This window comes from Pithys albifrons, chromosome 3 (genome assembly GCF_047495875.1).
Source record: "Pithys albifrons albifrons isolate INPA30051 chromosome 3, PitAlb_v1, whole genome shotgun sequence".
NCBI lineage: Eukaryota > Metazoa > Chordata > Aves > Passeriformes > Thamnophilidae > Pithys > Pithys albifrons.
Genome location: NC_092460.1, coordinates 43,937,937 through 43,955,052, shown reverse-complemented (window position 1 = coordinate 43,955,052; position 17,116 = coordinate 43,937,937). Strand labels below are relative to the sequence as shown.

Below are 17,116 nucleotides of genomic sequence, written 5' to 3'. Positions count from 1 at the left end.
GCAACTCCAAGACCAGACCAGCAGTAAAGCACTTTTGTTCCTATTATTTATAATGGTCACCATGATGTGGCCCTTCCCAAGAGCAGAGTTCTTGCAGCCAAGTTACTTCCAAGCCTTTTGAAATCAACCTCCAGAATTAGTTTTCTTGCTGTTTTTTGTGTGAAATAGAAAACTCTGTAACTATGGCAATGCATGCCCAAGTTACACAAGAGTCCCAGCAAAACAAGGGTTTAAATGGACCTTGTAGTCAAAATCCTGTTAAAATCCTGATGATAGCTACTCCAGGTGCTGAGTTTAGAGTCTAAGATGATGCATGTTTCACTCAGCCTGTCCTTCCAGCCTTCCTCAGTGAGGGTAGGGAGGAAATAAACTCTGTGGATTCACTCTGTGCTTCCAGTGAGAGCTGAAAATCCTGAGGTGTTCCTTCCAGCTGATTCCACTGCCTGATATTTGAAGTGTAAACTTGCATGGTGAAGAAACACCCAAATTCAGAAAACAAAAGAAGTTCACAAAGATAAGTGTAAAAACTGTCCTTCAGGCTCCCTGTGCTGGTTATTTTTACAAGGCTCAGGCTTTCCTCATCCTGGTTTTTCAGTTTGCAGCCTGGCCCACCTTGGTGCTGCTGGTGTTTCTACAGTAATTCTGTTAGTCTGAGCTGCAGGCTGAAAGGTCAGAGCCAAGGCAGGATGAAGAATAAATGTGTCTGGTGCCAGTGGTGCAAAGAATCAAAGGGGGTTTTTTTCCAGCCAGGCTCCCTGAGATACCAGCCTTACCTTCATGTGCTGATGGCAGCAGTTCTCCTGCCTGCCTTTTGGATTTCAGTTTGTTCCTTACATTGCTTCTAGGGGAGGATGAGTTTCTCTTGAAAGCTGTTCTCCTTAAGAAGTTCTTGCTTGAGATTCAGGTGGTGGAAATGATTGAGGTGGAAAACGTGTACGGAGCTTGTGCCACAGGGGGTGGTTTCCCTGCTTACCTGAGCTAGCAAGCTTTATTAACCCTGCCATAAATCATTCTGGCAGACCTGGTTCCTAGATGGCTGCTGAGATTGCAGTTCTTTGTGTCAGCTTTTTGGGTGCAGGGAAGGGAAGAAAGAAATTCCTCCATTCAGGCATGAGGCTGTGTCCTGTAGTTCTGAAAGGAGCCCATAGAGATGTTTAACCAGTTTTTCACTGGGGTGAAAGCACTTCCAGCCTCTCAGCTGGTTTGAAACTGATTCTCACCACATGCTAACTCTCACTTGGGCAGGAGACTCCTTATTCATGCAGAAAATTATCCCAGGGAGAGAAAACTCAGTATCAGGGCAATGCTATTTGCTGTCAGATCACTGGCTGAGCTTTCTGTGCTCCCTGCATTTCCCTGGGGGATTTTCCTGGCAGGTTTGTGGCTGCTCTGGGAGAGCTGCCCCCATGCCTGGAGAGAGCCCTGCCAGCACAGCCCTGGGCTGGGGCACCAGCCCTGTTATTCCAGCCCACACCTCCCTGGACAGTCAGGCTGCCACTTGTGCCCAGTTGTTGACTGACTCCATGCCATGAGTGCCTCTGCTTGGGGGATTTGAACTGGGGCTGACAAACCCTCCTGGCTTTGTGTTCCTGACCCAATGCTGACACTGGGCTCAGCAGGAGGATTCGTAGTGAGTGAGCTGACTGCAAATGCAGGTGTGGATATGCAATTCCCCACCATCCCCTGGGCTGTCAGCCTGATCAGTGCCACAGCCCTGGAGTGAGTCCTCTGCCCGCCGCGTCCCCTCTGCCCGCCGCGTCCCCTCTGCCCGCCGCGTCCCCTCTGCCCGCCGCGTCCCCTCTGCCCGCCGCGTCCCCTCTGCAGGGCTCGGAGAGTGTTCATAGAATCATAGAATGGATTGGGCTGGGAAAGACCTCTGAGATCATCAAGTCCAACCCTTGGGCCAACTCCAGTCCCTTTACCAGATCATGGCACTCAGTGTCACGGCCAATCTCAGGTTAAAAACCTCCAGGGACGGTGTTCTCTGCTCTCAGGCACTCTGAGTGCTGCAGAGCCCCTCAGGAGCTTCTCCTTCCCTATTTCCCAAGTTTCTAACTCTGTGTTCCTTTGCAGAAGCGGGAGGGCCTCCTGCAGACCACACACGTCTCCGAGGAGCTGACCACCACCACAGAGTAAGCACAGAGCACCTCAGGGTGCCACTGGGGCCTGGTGGGAGGCCATTTACAAAGATTAAAGACAGTCTGCCCCTCCTGTCCTTGCTAAATTAACAAAATCCCTTAATGTGGTGCTGTTTTAAGTATATGGAAATTACTTGGTCTCTGGAAATACATTACAAAGGAGAGATGTTCCCTGTAAATTCTTGGGTCACAGAAGCTTTTAATGCAAAGGACCTTTGGGAGCCTTTTTCTCCTGCCTTCTGGAGGCAGAAATATATAACTGATTTCTGCCCAGTGCTGTTTTCTCTCCCAAGTGAAGGTCTAATATAGATATTTTGGGGAAGAATTAGTTGGACAAAAGACAATTCTTTGATATCTCTCTCAACACTGAAGCAATACCCCATGAAAACTCTGAGGATGTTTTAACAGAGTATCCCTTCAATTTTGAGAGGTATGGCAAAGATCTCTGTTTCCAGCAGTACCTCAGGACTTGAGCTCAGCAAACCCAAACTGAATAAATAAACCCTTTCCCTCTTCACTTCTTGCAACAGATTGCTTTATGTTTTTACAGTGCTTTCTGTAAGGAGAAGGCTAGACAAGCATTTGGCTGCAAAGAAAAGCTGGACTTGTCCCTTCCGTGGCCTGGAGGCAGCTCCTCTAACAGGGGCTTGCAGGGGCTTGCAGTTTGTCAGGGCTTTGTCTCCAGCTCAGAAATTCAGCACCACTGGCTGAGCTCAGTGGGGAACATCTCTCAGATGGAAACACTCAGGAATGAGATCATCACACGTCTGGGTGGACATTAAGTGGGGTTTTGTAGGATCAGAGCTCTGGCTTAGGTCTGTGGGCCAGAATTCCTCCCCTCACTCTGGAACAAAGCACTTGGCTCTGCTCTCGCTCAGATGTGGTTTGAGAGATGGAATCTGCAAGCTGAGGGTTAGACAGTTTCTCAGCAAAATATTTACAGACTTGCATGTGTGTTTATACATCTATTTTATGAAGCTATTTAATATTACCCAGCATCAAGAGCCTTACTATTTAATGTGTTGCACACCCAGAGACAAGAATAGCTGTGGAAAATGCAGGGATCAGCAAAATCCTGCATTCACTGAATGCTTTCAGCTTCCTCTGTGCCAACCAGGGCCTGCCTCTCAGCTGATAAACATCTGCATATGTCTGCTGATGTCACTGGCTGTTGATAAGGTTTCATATCTGGCAGTTTGATTTACATAATATCCACACAGGGATCTGTGTTTTCTTTCTTCAATAAAAACAGGTTAAAGTGGGAGAGAGAACTTTGCTGCTTCTAAGCTGTGTGGTTTAGTGACTGATGCCTGTATTTGTGGAAAATATACACAGAAACACATCTATTCATTCATCCTCCATCATAAAAATTGTTATGGATAAGAAATCATAATGATGTGTAAAATATAATTATATGTTAAATATAATTACACATTTCCATTTATTTGAAATGCATCCCCCTGGCATCACTGGTGTTCTGCTGGGGACATTCCTAGTCTGGTCTGTGACACGCTCAGCCTCCTGACTTTGTAGGAGTGAAAATAGAAAAAAATCCTGGGAATAGCAGAAAAAAATCCTGCAGGAAGAGGCCCAGTTAAGCCCATGGTCTTGTCTTTTCAAAGAGATTATTCATGAACTAACCTATTCTTTTTGAATGCTCTGACTTGCAGGATGATGATGGGAAGATTTGGTAAGTAGCAAAGTTGACTCTGAGATTTATTTACTTACTTATTTGTTTGTGTCAGGCACAGAAATCTGGTCTGGTTTCTCTCAGCAGAGCAAGACAATGGGTTGAGCAATTCCAGAGGGTTGGAATGTGTTGTGGGGTCAGATTTTGTCACTCCACACAGATGTGGAGAAAGGGTAGGAGCATACCCTGCAGGATATTGTTTGTGCTCTTTGCAGTAATTTTGTTTAATTAGTGAGTAATGAAGAGTAGCTCCTCATTACAAGAAAGACACAGAGATCTGGAGTATCACTTTATCTCCTCTGTTCACTGGAATTTAGAGTTTAGGCTTTACCAACTGAAGGTCTGGTCTTCTAAACAAAAATTGGGCTTTTTTACATTGCTGCCAAGAGATTTCACTTTCTGTCTTTAGTTTTTTTCAGTGGCATTAAAGTCACTTCTCACTTAAGAGATATGGGCTCATGTAAAGGACTGTGTGTGATGAAAAATAAGTAACTAATTTTCTTTATTCACCTCTTACAATATGTGAATTCTACCATTTCCTTTCTTGCAGAGTATCTACATAATTATTGATAAGGCAATTGGGGGCTAAATATAGGGACTAAATAACGTATCTTCAGGTACCAAAGAAATTTGCATAATAAATATAGCCATTTATTTAACAGCAGAAAACTATTAAAGCATGTTTTGTAAATAAAAAGAAATTGATCTTGGAAAAGCTGTTAAAAACTATGTTGAAAACATAGATTGGGTTAGATATTCTTATACCATGTTTGGAAAGTCTCACCATGGTTTAAATTTTGTGCTGAGCTCTGCTCTTCATACACTGCTGAATGAGCATTCAGCTGAGCTCAGTTTTAAGCTTTACTGAAGTCAAGGGTCCTACCAGTAATTTTAAATTAACCAAATTAATATCTTTGACACTGAGTTGAGGATGCAGCCATAGTATTGTTTAAGTTAGGAATGGGGCATACTCAAAATTTATGATTAATTTTAGTATTTCTTTCACTTGTGTATTTTGTATACCAATTATGGATGGCAAAAAAAATCAGGGAATGATACATATCTTTTCACTTACCTCTGAAATTCCCAGAGTAGTTTGCTCTGGCATTTAACTAAACAAAATAAGATGGTAACTTTTAGCTTGGGTCTTGCTATGTGTCTTTCTGAGAAAAACCTTTAATCTCTGGACACATAACCTGCTTCTCATATTGACTGTGTTGGAGATGTGCTGATTTTACTTTTTTTCCCCTAAAACAGAGCGTGATGCCTTTGACACACTTTTTGATCATGCACCAGACAAACTCAGCGTAGTCAAAAAGGTAAAAAACGAAAGTCCAGTTTTGTTTTCCACATTTTTGGAAAGGTTTTCCACATTGCTTTTTTTGAAAGGTATTCAGAAACATCCAGCTAGTAACAGAATCTGGAGCAGGGAAAAGTTACCCCCAAGGGTCACTGTTTCAAAGCCAGGTGGTATTTTCCACAGTGCCCTGAAATGGGATTCACCCATAAATAAGTTTGCTAAATGGAAATCTTTTACAGAAGAGTTGCTGTTCTACTCAACACTAATTCATGTGATCCCCTGGTTTGTCCCCAAGGCTGAGCATCCTCTCACAGCACACCCACCCAGACTTGGTGTGGGACAGAGCAGAGGAGTGATGGAGCTGTTTGTCTCTCTGCCAGCTCCTGCTTTAGGGAAGACATAAGAACAGCTTCTTCTTTAGGGAAGAACAGCTCGATGGGGTTCCCTCAGATGGTTCCAGTGTGGCTGCTCAGCTGTTTATTAGAACAGCACTATGCAAAGATCAATTTTGCGGGCCATTGACTTAAGAGTTGGACTCGATGATCCTTGTGGATCCTTCCAACTCAGAATAGTCTGAGTCTGGTTCTGTAAATCGTCCCTTCCCTGTGTATGGAACAGAGGATGTGTGCATTTACATTAATGCTTTGAAGTCTCTGCAAGATTTTATCTTTCCTGCCTGAAATGTCTTCTAGGAAAGTGTTTTAAAGTGAGTGGAGAGCAAAGTTAACTCTTTAAAGTGTTAACACCCAGCTCTGTGTCCCTTTGGAAGATCTATGTCCCTTCAGGTGTCAGCACAGGACTGGATTGTAGTCTCAGGATGTTGTCTCTGGTATAGAAACCCCAGACCTGGGTTCCATCCTGGCTGTAGTTTGGTGTGTGTGCTGTTGGCATCTTCCTGGGCACTCTTAGCTCATGCCTTGCCCCCAGGGGGTGGATCTTCCCTAGGAACATGAAAAAATCAGTGTGGGCAATAAATGCACCTCCTGATGCATCTCCAAGCACTGATGTCAGCTCAGCTTTTTTCCTGACTTGCAGTTTCTTTGTGTGCCCAGAAAGCCACTCGTGAGCCGTGTAACAGCACCCTCTGCGGAGCTCTGGCACACGGTGCAGCAGAAGCGACTCTACCCGAGTTGTTCTCAGTTTTATGTACTGATTTATGCAAAAGCAAACAGCACAGCCCCTTATTTATCAGGCTTTTAAAAATGTCTTAAGATTGTGTGTTAACCCTTTCACACAGGCACTGAGTGCAGGTCTAACATCGCTGCTCCTGCTGCTTTCTTTTCTAGTCCCTGATCACCTTTGTGAACAAACACTTGAACAAACTGAATCTGGAAGTGACAGAGTTGGAAACGCAGGTAGGAGGCTTTGTCTGGTTGTGTGTAATCTGTACATTGCAAATTTAGGCCCTCATTCCATGAAACCTTGTTAGGGATGTGTTTCTGCCTGGGCATGTTAATGGGTGGGATCAGAGCTCTGGAGTATCCTGACATTCCTGGAACCCATGAGTAAGTGTGAATTGAAGTGTCAGTGGAGTAGTTCTCACTGTAAAGATAAATTAAGCAATTTTCCAGGCATGGCCTTGGCTAAGCAGAAGCAGATCTTCTCTGCAGAGTTCACTGAACTGTGGAGAGATGGTTATCTTACTGTCTCAGCTAAAAAGCACAGCATCTAAAGAATTATACCATACAGGTAACTGATTTGAGCCTGGGTTAGTGTAATACCAGTCCTTCACTGCTGTTTTGTAGCTCTGCTGAAATAAGGGGGTGACTGGATCTGATCTTTCACAAGAAATTGTTGCTTAATGCTTAGAGGTACCCGGCAATTTGAAGAGATCAGAGGAAGTCAGGATCCCAAGTGAGAGGTCTGTCAGAAATAGCATTCCCCCCTTGGGCAGTCATCCTGTCTGGTAGGAACACTCAGTAGTTTTGCCCAAGTACACAGAATATTATTTAGTATTTCCTGAAAAAAGTTTATTTTGACTTGGGGGAAAAAATTTATTTTATGAAATTAAACTTCCTACCTGTGACAGAGGAGACTTAATTTCAAATTTGGATTAAAGACAAGGATTTGAATGTCCAACATACATGATTTAAGAGAAATCACCAGGTACTGTAGTAGCAGCACTGGGAGTATTTAATGTGCAAACAGCTTTCCCAGGAAGTTGTTTCTTTTATATTTTTAAATCAAAAAAGCTTGCTTAAATACTGTAGAGGAGTTGGCAAGATTCCTGAAGCAAATCAAATGAATGTGAGGAAAGCAAGAGCAGACAGACAGACATACTCTAAGCCCACCCCAAAGCATTCAGTACCTCAGTAAATAGATAAGTGGCTGAAGAAGATAATTTTTCAGTCCCTGCCTATTCAGACTAAATACTTTGCACAACTAAGGAATACAAACTGTAGATCACTCCCAGGTGAATTATTTTCAATTTCTTCTGCTTAAAGCTCTTTACTGTATGTAAGTAATTAAAATAGTCATTGGCACATGGCCTTGCAAGGGTTAATGCTGTAACAATTGCTGATGGGCTTCCTTGTTCTGCTCAGGAAATGAGAGCAGGGGAAATAGTGCTACCAGATGTAGGGAGAAAGCCTCCTGTGGTTTTTCCCTGTTCTTTAGAGGACAGACAAGAGAGCAGCTCCATCAACAGCCTCTTAAATTCAAGGTGATTTCTCTGGCTCAGCTGCACTGGTGGCAGATGGACCAAAGCCCTAAATGCTTGTTAAACTTCCTGTCACTTCCTTGCTACGACTCAAAGGATCACTTGGTGACTCCTGAACCATCTTACACCTCTGTAAGAACACGGTAGAAATCAAAATACACCATTCAGGCCAAGCATCCTGTGTTCTCCTTGTTCAGGAGTGCTTGTTTACAAATAGATTCTTTCTGCCAGGCATGTCATCAATATTTCTCTTTAGTTTGCAGATGGTGTTTACTTGGTTTTGCTCATGGGTCTCCTTGAAGACTATTTTGTTCCACTTCACAACTTCTACCTAACACCTGAAAGTTTTGATCAGAAGGTGGGTAGAAATTCCAGTTGGTTGGTTTTGCATTGTTATCACGTGGTATTTTCCAGTGGTTGTGTCCTTTCTCTTTGAGCCAGGTAAATCAGAACGTGATATATTCTCTTCAGGAGCTGTGGCAAAGAGGCTGTGACACTTGATAGTTAAAAGCACTAAAAGGCTTTCTCTTGCATTTTTTTTTAATCTCAGTATCTTGGATTTTTGCCCTTGTAGCAATGAAGGGTGCTGAGGTGCAGCCAGCACCTGTTCAGTTGTAATTTTGTTATTAATGGTTTCAATTTGCCAGTATTCCCAAGGTAATGTGTGAATTTGGGTGGGGGCTCTGCCTTGAGGAATGAGGATTTGTAAATCAAAGGAGAGGCGGGCTCTGTGGTTTTGGGAAAAAGTACTTTCACATTAGAAGGGATTGGTTTTGTGACAGTGAATGAGGAGGAACTGTAGCAGGTAAAAAGAGATTAATAAATTCTGAGCAATAAACACGAGTGCAAATGGCCTGTCTTCCTTGTGTGCATGTTTCTCAAGATGAGGAGCTGCAATTAAATCTCCCCCCTTGCTTGGTATGACGTGCAGTAACAAAACTGCACAGAATTCATAATGCAAATTGCCTTGCTGAGATTTCAGTAAGCATAGACAAGAAATCTGCTATGCAAATCTCTTAGACCACGTTTGCTCTTCAATGGAGAGATGAAAACAAGGCACCTGCTTTCTTTCATTTTTCCTTTTTGTCCATACCTTGCAATTGTTGTGCCTCTGCCAGAGAGACTGAGCTCAGGGCTTAGGGGGGGTCTCTCAGTCCATGTGGGGCCCAGTCATGTTTTTACACTTGAACTTGGAAATCTGAATGACTTTCTCTATATCAAAAGTGAATATTTGCCCTTCAAGCTTTCATTTCTTTCTTGCTCATCTGTATTTTCTGCTGTGCTTAAACATGTAAATGTTAAGGAGAATTATAATTTTCTGCGCCAAGTATAGAGAGAATAATAAAGTATTTTTAAAAATTGAAGTGAAGGCTTTTAATGCCTGTATAACTCTGAGCTCTGAACACTCTCCCTCTTTCAGGTCCACAATGTTTCCTTTGCTTTTGAGCTGATGCAGGATGGAGGTCTGAAGAAACCAAAGGCTCGCCCTGAAGGTGAGGACGTGCTTTGAATGGTGTATAAAGACACAAGAGCAGGTGCAGTTCAGGGGTAGCTCCTTCCAGAGACAGCAGCACCAGAGTGGAGCTGTAAATGGGCCCCTGGACAGTTTCCCAAAGGATTCCCTGCCTCTGTCTGGGGTATATCCTTGCCTGTGTTTCTTGTCTGCAATAGATGCACTGGAGTGTCCCAGTCTGGTTTAGTGAATCATTCAAGAGCTGTTCAGTGCTGTGTTACAAATTCAGATGGGGTTCTCCAAAACAGTCAAGCAGAAAGCTTTTCATGGTCTAATTCTCTTAATTCCTACAGCTACAGCTGGTTTGGACTCCTGTGATGAGATTTCAGTGACAGATAACTAAGAGGCTTTTGAGGGTTTTTTAGGAGAACCAAGAGCAAAGAATCTTCTTGATTTATATGTACTTGGGAGTCAGAACTGCAGTGTGTAAAAACTGAGTTTTCCCTTTAAAGTCTCTGAACCTTGCAATTAATAAATGATGAGGTTTGCATTGTTGCTTGCACTGGGGATAAAAAGAGGAATTAAAACTTTATGACTGCTAAATGGGCGATTTTTTTATTCCTGATGTTACAAACTCGGTGTGGGTGAGAAGCTTCCTCAGAACAAAGGAAAGGGAGAAGCCCCTAAGAAATGTTTGCTCTGACTTAAGATGAGACAAAGTGGTGATAGTAAACAGAGTAACAAATAGTGGGGGAAAAAAAAGCAAAAGACAGTATTAAATGCCTGTATGTCCTGTCAGTACTGTTTTAAATTTGGGCATGAAAAGTGGCCCTGAAGAATATTGCAAAACAAGACACTAATTTGGGAAAGCAAAGGAGTGTTGTGAGTGTTGGAGCTGAGTCAGTGGGTGTGTGAGGAGGACAAGGAGACTGCACAACTACAAACACACCATCAGGAGTGGCAGTTTTTGAGTGGAAGGGTTAAGGAGATTGCAGCAGGAGACCAGGTAAGCCAGACAAGCCTATTTTGGGGGACAGGAATGTTAAAAATTTAGGAGAAACCTGAGCCAGTTGAAAGCTTGTCCTTTTTTGTTTCATTTTGTTTTGTTCTCACCGTTTGATCTGACAGAGGAGGTTCCCTTCCCATAAGGCTTTCTTACATCCTCTAATGAATGTTAGAACACTATAGCATATATATGTGTCTTTTGTTTGCTCAGGAAAAGGTGCGTGGATTCAGTAAGGAGCAGAATATCTTTACAGTGTTTCAATGATTGAAAATTTAATGTGTGATAGAAGCTGGAGAGCCAAGCTGGCTCACAGACCATTCCTTTTGGCTGCTGCAGGATGCACAGTCTCTTGTGGGTTTCCCTTCCCCTTCTGTGTGTCCCCATTCCCAGCTGCTGGGGTGTCTCTGTGGCTGGAAATGCCTGGAAAAGGGCTCTTGCTCATGGAAAATGCTTGTGTGGAGAGGACAGTCACATCTTGGGTGTGCTTTGTCACCACAGTTGCATTTGTAAGGTCTTGATAGTATTGCCACATGTTTTGTGTTCCAAAAACAATCATTCAGTTTGGCAGAGACTCTAAGGCTCTGCAAAAAATGTTGTTTATTAGTATGCTTTGTTAGTGCCTTGCTGAGCCATTGTTTGTTCCTCAGTAGCCTGGAAAACCTGTCAGGTGAATCCAGGAACTGGGCAGTAAATGCCTCTTGAATTAGGATAGCAAATGCCTCTTGAGTTAGAGTAGTAAATGCCTCTTGAATTAGGATCACAGGGTTGTTGGGGTTAGAAATTTTTATTTCTGTAGCCTATGCTTTCTGCAGTGCTGGCAAGAAAGAGATCTTGTGATTTTGAGTGTCTTTGTGCAGGTGTAAATAAACACAGGAGCATACACATCATCTCCCCATCTCTGTTCTTCCAGCAAAACTCAGTAGATTGGGCCAGCAGCAGGACTTGGTGCTGAATTATTGCAGCAGAATGTGTTCCAGTGGTTTCATTCATTTAACCTCTAATGAGGTTGTTAAGGAACGTGAAAGTTTTAAATTAACGGAATATTTTAAACTGTTTTTATGATTTATGGCCACTTTCAGTTAGCATTTTATTAGTTGTTGTTGGTAATGTTGTGGCTCTGCATGTTTTATCTTAAATAAGAAACAAAGGCTGAGAATGTGCTTATTTTTGGGAATGCCTGTTAGACACTGATCAATAAGGAGCACTGTAATCACCCACAAAAGGAGGATGCATCTCACACTCTGTGCCCTTTAATGCAGCAAACAAAATCATAACGAGGTCTGAAAGTTAGGAAAATAGCAGACTAGAATGACAACAGTGAAGGTAATTAACCTTCAGTCTGTGCTGTCAAGGAGTGGAGGTGGAATTTCCACCACTGGAAGATGTATAAAAAGAAAAGGAAGATAAGAAAAAATAAAGTAGTGTGTTCTTTCCTCTGGCTAAACTTATATTTTAAATCCATCTCTGAGGGAACTGGGAATGCTGTGGTAGGAAGCAGCTTTGTGTGATACCTGAAAAAACTAGAAATGTGTTTTATTTTTAGTTATCCAGGTAGGAGGTCTCTTTTTTGAGGTGCATGACTTCACAGCAGGCAGGATCTTCCTTTGGGGCAGATTGGGATTCTCTTGCAGATGCAAATTAAAACTCATCAATGAAGTATGTAAAATAATATAGGAAAAAGGGTAGAGAGAAAGCTCCTGACAGTCCCAGATGAAATGTGGGGCAGAGTGTTACCCAGTTGGGGTCAGAGGGGAGGGCAGAGGTGTCCTAGCAGTGACTCTTAATTAAAACAGGCAGTAGGTGTTTCCCTTGGCCCTCACATTATTTATACTTAGTCTTGTTTGCTGTCTTCCTGGGTCCTTTGATGATTTGTTAATTATCTGTTCTTCCTCACTTCTGCTTCCATATATGTTGTTTATTGTGTGTTTTTTGCTTCACCCTCCTTTTCTCCTCCTCCTTTCTTACACATGATACCCCACCTTCCTTTCTCCCTGTTCAGCCTTCTCTGTGCCTCCCCCTCAGTCCCTGGATCACATGTCTGTGCTATTTCTTGGCCTTTTTTATAGCTGTAGCCTGGGACCTGTTCCCTGGTGGGGAGAAGGGATATTAAATGATAGAAAGTTTTGGTTCTCCTGAGAACTCCTGCTCTGTTTGTGCATGGTTGATATCCCTGCAGAGCTGTGGAGTGTGAGGTTTGGTACCTCTGAGGGGTGTGACCACTTGATCACTCCTTCCCTGGGCTAGGAAATCCTTGGGGGTATTTCCCAAAGCCTTTACCCCACTCTGAGATGAGGAAGGGAATTCTCTTTCTCCTGTTGCCCAGGGAAGTTCCTGTGACTGTGTGATCCCAAGGGGAGGGCATCATTTGGGACATTTAAAAGGCTTGACTTGGGGAGATCAGAACTCTGAGGGAGTTTTGTTGCTAATTCCACCAGCTCAGAGATGTGGGGACTTGCGTTCCTTTTAGGAAAATGAGGGAAACCAAAATGTGGATTAAGGATTTCTCCTTTTCTTCCACAGATGTTGTCAACTTGGACCTGAAGTCTACCCTGAGGGTTCTGTACAACCTGTTCACCAAGTACAAGAACGTTGAGTGACCCTGGAAGCTGCTGAGGCCTCTGCTGAGGCAGGAAGGACAATGAGCACCTCTCTGCACACTCCCACTGTGCCTTATGCTGTTCTTCAGGCCTTCTTGCTGCACTTGGTGTGCTCTCTGTAGTGTTTGTATGACAGTTCCACTAAAGATTGTGCATGTGTATTCTCTAGGTCACTTGGAAATGTGTAGCTATGTCACACTTTTACCAGAAGATGCTGTTGTTTGTTATAACCTACCAGTGTTCTTTTGAGAAAGGAATTATACCACTAACTACTTTAATAAGCAGGGAAAACACAAGACCTTCCTCCTGGCTGGAGGCTCTTTGATTGTACACTAGACTTTTCTTTTGTCCACTCCTTGGTTGCAGCTGGCATGTGATGATTTTCCAGGCTGAATTGGTAGCAATAGAAAATCAGCATTGGGGTTTATTTGGAAGCTGAACCTTTTCTGTTAAATAAGGTTTCATGTGTTCTGTTGGGTGGGTTGGTTTGAGGGAAATTGCAGGCACTGTCTGAAGCTGATGGCAAGAGCTTCAGTTTGTGTGTTCACCTCATTCTACTCAGTGTTATTTCCATTCAGTGTTTACACAGAATAAGCCTTGCAATGGGATGGCCAACTCATCTCTTCATGTCTGTTTTTCTTTCATGTCTTTTCTAGGAGAAATTTGGTTGCTAGGGCCACTATTACCCACTAAACCTCAGTCAGGAGCTAGTCAAACAGGCACAGGCTGGATTAAGGCATTTTTGTCCCTAGTTGTTTCTGAAATAATGAGCTTGGCAGTTTAAAGGTTGGTTCTTCCTTTCCTGTAGCTGAGTTAGGGGATCAGATCACTCCTGTTGGAGTTGTTGGCAGCTGGAGGGGTCTGGGGGTCAGGCTTTTATAAACAGACAGGTTTGCTCTGCTCCATGAGCTCACCTCAGTCCTGTTTTTCCTTAAAAATGGGTTCTACAGCAAACATTATTTACCCTTGAACTCAGGTTCAAGAGGAAATGTGCCATTTGAATGGTATAGTTTTACAATTGGAACTTTCTCTGTCCCTCATTAAACATGTTTTCATCTCAAAGGGAGAGAAATGGGCTTCTGCTCCTTTGTTTCGTATTGTTTTAGTATTTGAATTATTTGGGTCACCTCCCCTCACACCTCTGAAACAAAGATGGAAGGAAATTGCCCTTTATTAACATGAAAAACTGAGATCTCTGCCCAGTAGGGTGCTCTGGGGAATCACTGCTTGCCTGTGCTTTAGGAAGGAGCTGACCTCTCCCTGCTTATACAGAGCCTGCAAAAGTTGGCCTTGAGTTCAGCTGGGGCCACTAAACTCTGCAAACCCAGCGGTTATTACAGAGATTTACAGAGGGACTCAGGGCTGGTGGGTGGGTCAGCTGTCCCGGCAAGTCAGTGAAATTGGGCTAAATTCTGTGCTGTGTAATAAGGGGCTCCTGAGGCTCTCAGACTTTTAGTTTAATCCAGTGTTGTCTGTGGGAAACAAGTCTGTTAAAGACTTGTCATTCACCAGCCTCCCTTCAGGTGAGGTGAAAGTGCCAATGCTGTTTATATTCTCTGAGTTGCTGGGAAGGACCTCCAGAGAGTCTAGTTTTTGAAATTGCAAGCAATATTAATATCAAAACCAAACAGAAAATAACAGGAGAGAATGGTAAGAGTGATTTGGCTTTCGGGGCTGGTTCTTTCTGAGCTGGCATTATCCAGCTGCCTTCTTCATGCCATGGGAGCAGATGGGAATGCACTGGCAGGTGTGCAGTGTCTGTTTTGTTCAATTACTTGTTTCTGGTCACTGCAGAAACCTGAGTCCCTCTGCTGCAACCTGAGGCATTCCTCATGTGGATATCCTGTCAGCCAGGACTGTATCTTGATGTTACTGTCCCAGATGCCCTGAGCAAGTTTGGGGCAGGTGTCAGACTACAATCTGTTATGTTTTTAAGTGTTTGTGAAAGTTGCACAGGGAGAATCCTCTTTCCTTGGCTCTTTGCTGCCTGGCCAGCTCCCTGTTCCTGCAGTCACCGTGTTTATTGTTAACAGGGTTGTGAGCAGAGTAGATTTAGCTGCACTGGAGCTCCATCCCAGTCTGTGCAGTTTCCAGAAAGAGCAGTGCAGGTGAAAGTGCAGGAAAAGCCTCTCTGAACACTTTGGTCACACCTTTCTGCTACATGTGATGCTTCTTTTCCTCTCCAGGAGCAAAGTCCATGTTAAAAATGTTCTTCACCATCTCTTTGTGTTACTGGGCTTTGACATTTGTTCCCTGGGTCCCAGTGGGACAGATCTCAGTCCTGTTGAGATCAATGCTGGATGCTCTGCAGCATTAAAGCTTCCACATTTGGAAGTGCTTCATGAATGTCTGACTTTTTCAGTCCATACAACTTGACTTTTGGGTGCATCTGCTGGACACACTCAGTTCCACTGAGCTCTGTTCCCACAGGAGCAGCTCAGATGCTCCTCTGCTGCATTCTGCTTTTCAAGATGTAAAACCCAAAAGTGGCAGATTTGTTTTCTTTTTTAGTCAGCTTCAACTTTATAGGATTTCTTACCCCTCTTCCCCACACCCCAGTGCTTTCAGTATTAATGTATTTTTTAAGAGTATTTTCTACTGTTTTTAACAGTGTTTACTCTGGATTTCTAACTACTAAAAACCAGCCTTGCAGATCAAATTCTGGACTTGTCACATGCTGGAGACATCCAGCTTAGTGGTCAGAGTTGTGTACTGTAAGCAAGTTACAATGCAATGCTCTGTTTGCTAAAATTCACAGCAGGAGTGTTATGCATGGTTTGGGACAGGTGTACTATTTATTCAAATAAACAGATAACGATCACTGTGTTTTCTATATCTTATTTCTGCCAATGGGACAAGTCTGTGGGAAGAACTTTTGAATGGCGAGTTTCAGTGATCTCCCATCAAGGGTCTGAGAAACAGGATGGTCTGTGCACACTTAGAAGAGCAGTGGTCTCTGTTTCTGTCCCTGGTACAGGTGATGAGATGGCATAGCCAGACACAAGTGACCTCTTCTGCAGGTTTCTTTAGCTTTTTTAATATTGCTCAGCTACTGGACCTGATCACCTTGTTTCCCTTTGTCCTTCCACAATAGAAGAGAGTGACTGAATTATGATACCGTTAGAAGACTTGGGACCCAGTTCTTGCATATCAGCACAGGAGGGAATCCTGGCATACCAAAGCCAGTACCCTTTGTGCCTGCTGAGCTCTTGGGAAGCTCAGGGAAATCTGGAGTGACACTGAAAATGTCTGTGTGCTTCCCTTTGCTCTGTGTGCAGAGAGCACGGAGTGGCTCTCCCCTACTGCAAGGCTGTGTGGAGAAGCAGGAAAATGCATTATCAGAACTTGCTGTTGGTGGGACTGTTGTTGATTCCTTGAATTGTTCTTCAGTGGCTACTTTTGTGTGAGGGCCAGGTGTGTGGGGTGTGTGTGTGCACGAGATGGGCTTTGGGAATGTGCAGAAGGACTCGGGGTGGGGGCAGATGTCCCTGAAATCAGATGAAGCTCTGAGACAATTTACTGGTGCTGTTCTACAGGAATTTGGGTGCTCCATGCACTCAGGCAGCATCATTTTTGGAGGAAAACAGGTGCTTGTCCATCACTTGCGTTTCAGACTTGTTTTTTTAGCACTGACCCTGCATTGTGAATGAGGCTTTCAAGGAAGAAATCCTCTGTGTTGCCAGTTGAAGCAGGGAGAGACCCAGGGATTACAGATGTGTTTCCCAGCAGTTAATTCTTCCTGCTCGCTCTGCCTGCTGGTATGAAACTGGTTATGTCCCAAGTTCCCAACAGCATCTCCAGCGATACCTTCTCTTTGTTTTTCACTCACTGCATGCTCATACTGCAGAATGCACTTCTGAAAAGGTAAGAAGGTTCTTTGCTAATTTGCTGTATTTCAGTGCTTGTTATCTAAGAGTTACATTTGCCCTTTGAATCAGGATTTTAAGTTCTCAGTTACTAAGAATTCATGGCATCTGGAGATCTGTTTTCAACCGAGTTTCCTTTATCCCATTTTGTCCACTTTTGTCTTTGGCATGGAGTTAACACGGAAGCTGGTCTGTGAACAGTGTTAACCCAGACCAGCCTGATTTGTGTGCTGCTGTTTCATTCTGGGGGTCAGGGAGGGCTGCACAGTTGCTTTTGTTTGCTGAGAGAGTTAACAAATGGAACTGGAACGTGCAGGAAATGTCCAGGGAAAGTGGTTGCTGTAGGAAACTTTCCCTCTAGGGGAGATAACTCTTGTCTCAGAGGAGCATTTTGGGCCTGGCGTGGC

At 43.6% G+C, this 17,116-nt stretch overlaps 1 protein-coding gene across 3 annotated transcripts in view; it reads left to right on the top strand.

The window, feature by feature from the left end:
• Nucleotides 1-15,658, top strand: part of PARVB (parvin beta) — a 51,715-nt gene extending 36,057 nt beyond the window's left edge. For all 3 annotated transcript variants that reach the window (XM_071551526.1, XM_071551528.1, XM_071551527.1), the window contains exons 7-13: nt 2,074-2,132; nt 3,809-3,828; nt 5,086-5,147; nt 6,415-6,483; nt 8,044-8,145; nt 9,208-9,280; nt 12,767-15,658. In XM_071551526.1, coding sequence (XP_071407627.1) covers nt 2,074-2,132; nt 3,809-3,828; nt 5,086-5,147; nt 6,415-6,483; nt 8,044-8,145; nt 9,208-9,280; nt 12,767-12,843 — 462 coding nt within the window. In that variant the 3' untranslated portion in view covers nt 12,844-15,658. The remainder of the gene's footprint in view (nt 1-2,073; nt 2,133-3,808; nt 3,829-5,085; nt 5,148-6,414; nt 6,484-8,043; nt 8,146-9,207; nt 9,281-12,766) is intronic.
• The last annotated feature ends 1,458 nt before the right edge of the window (nt 15,659-17,116 follow it).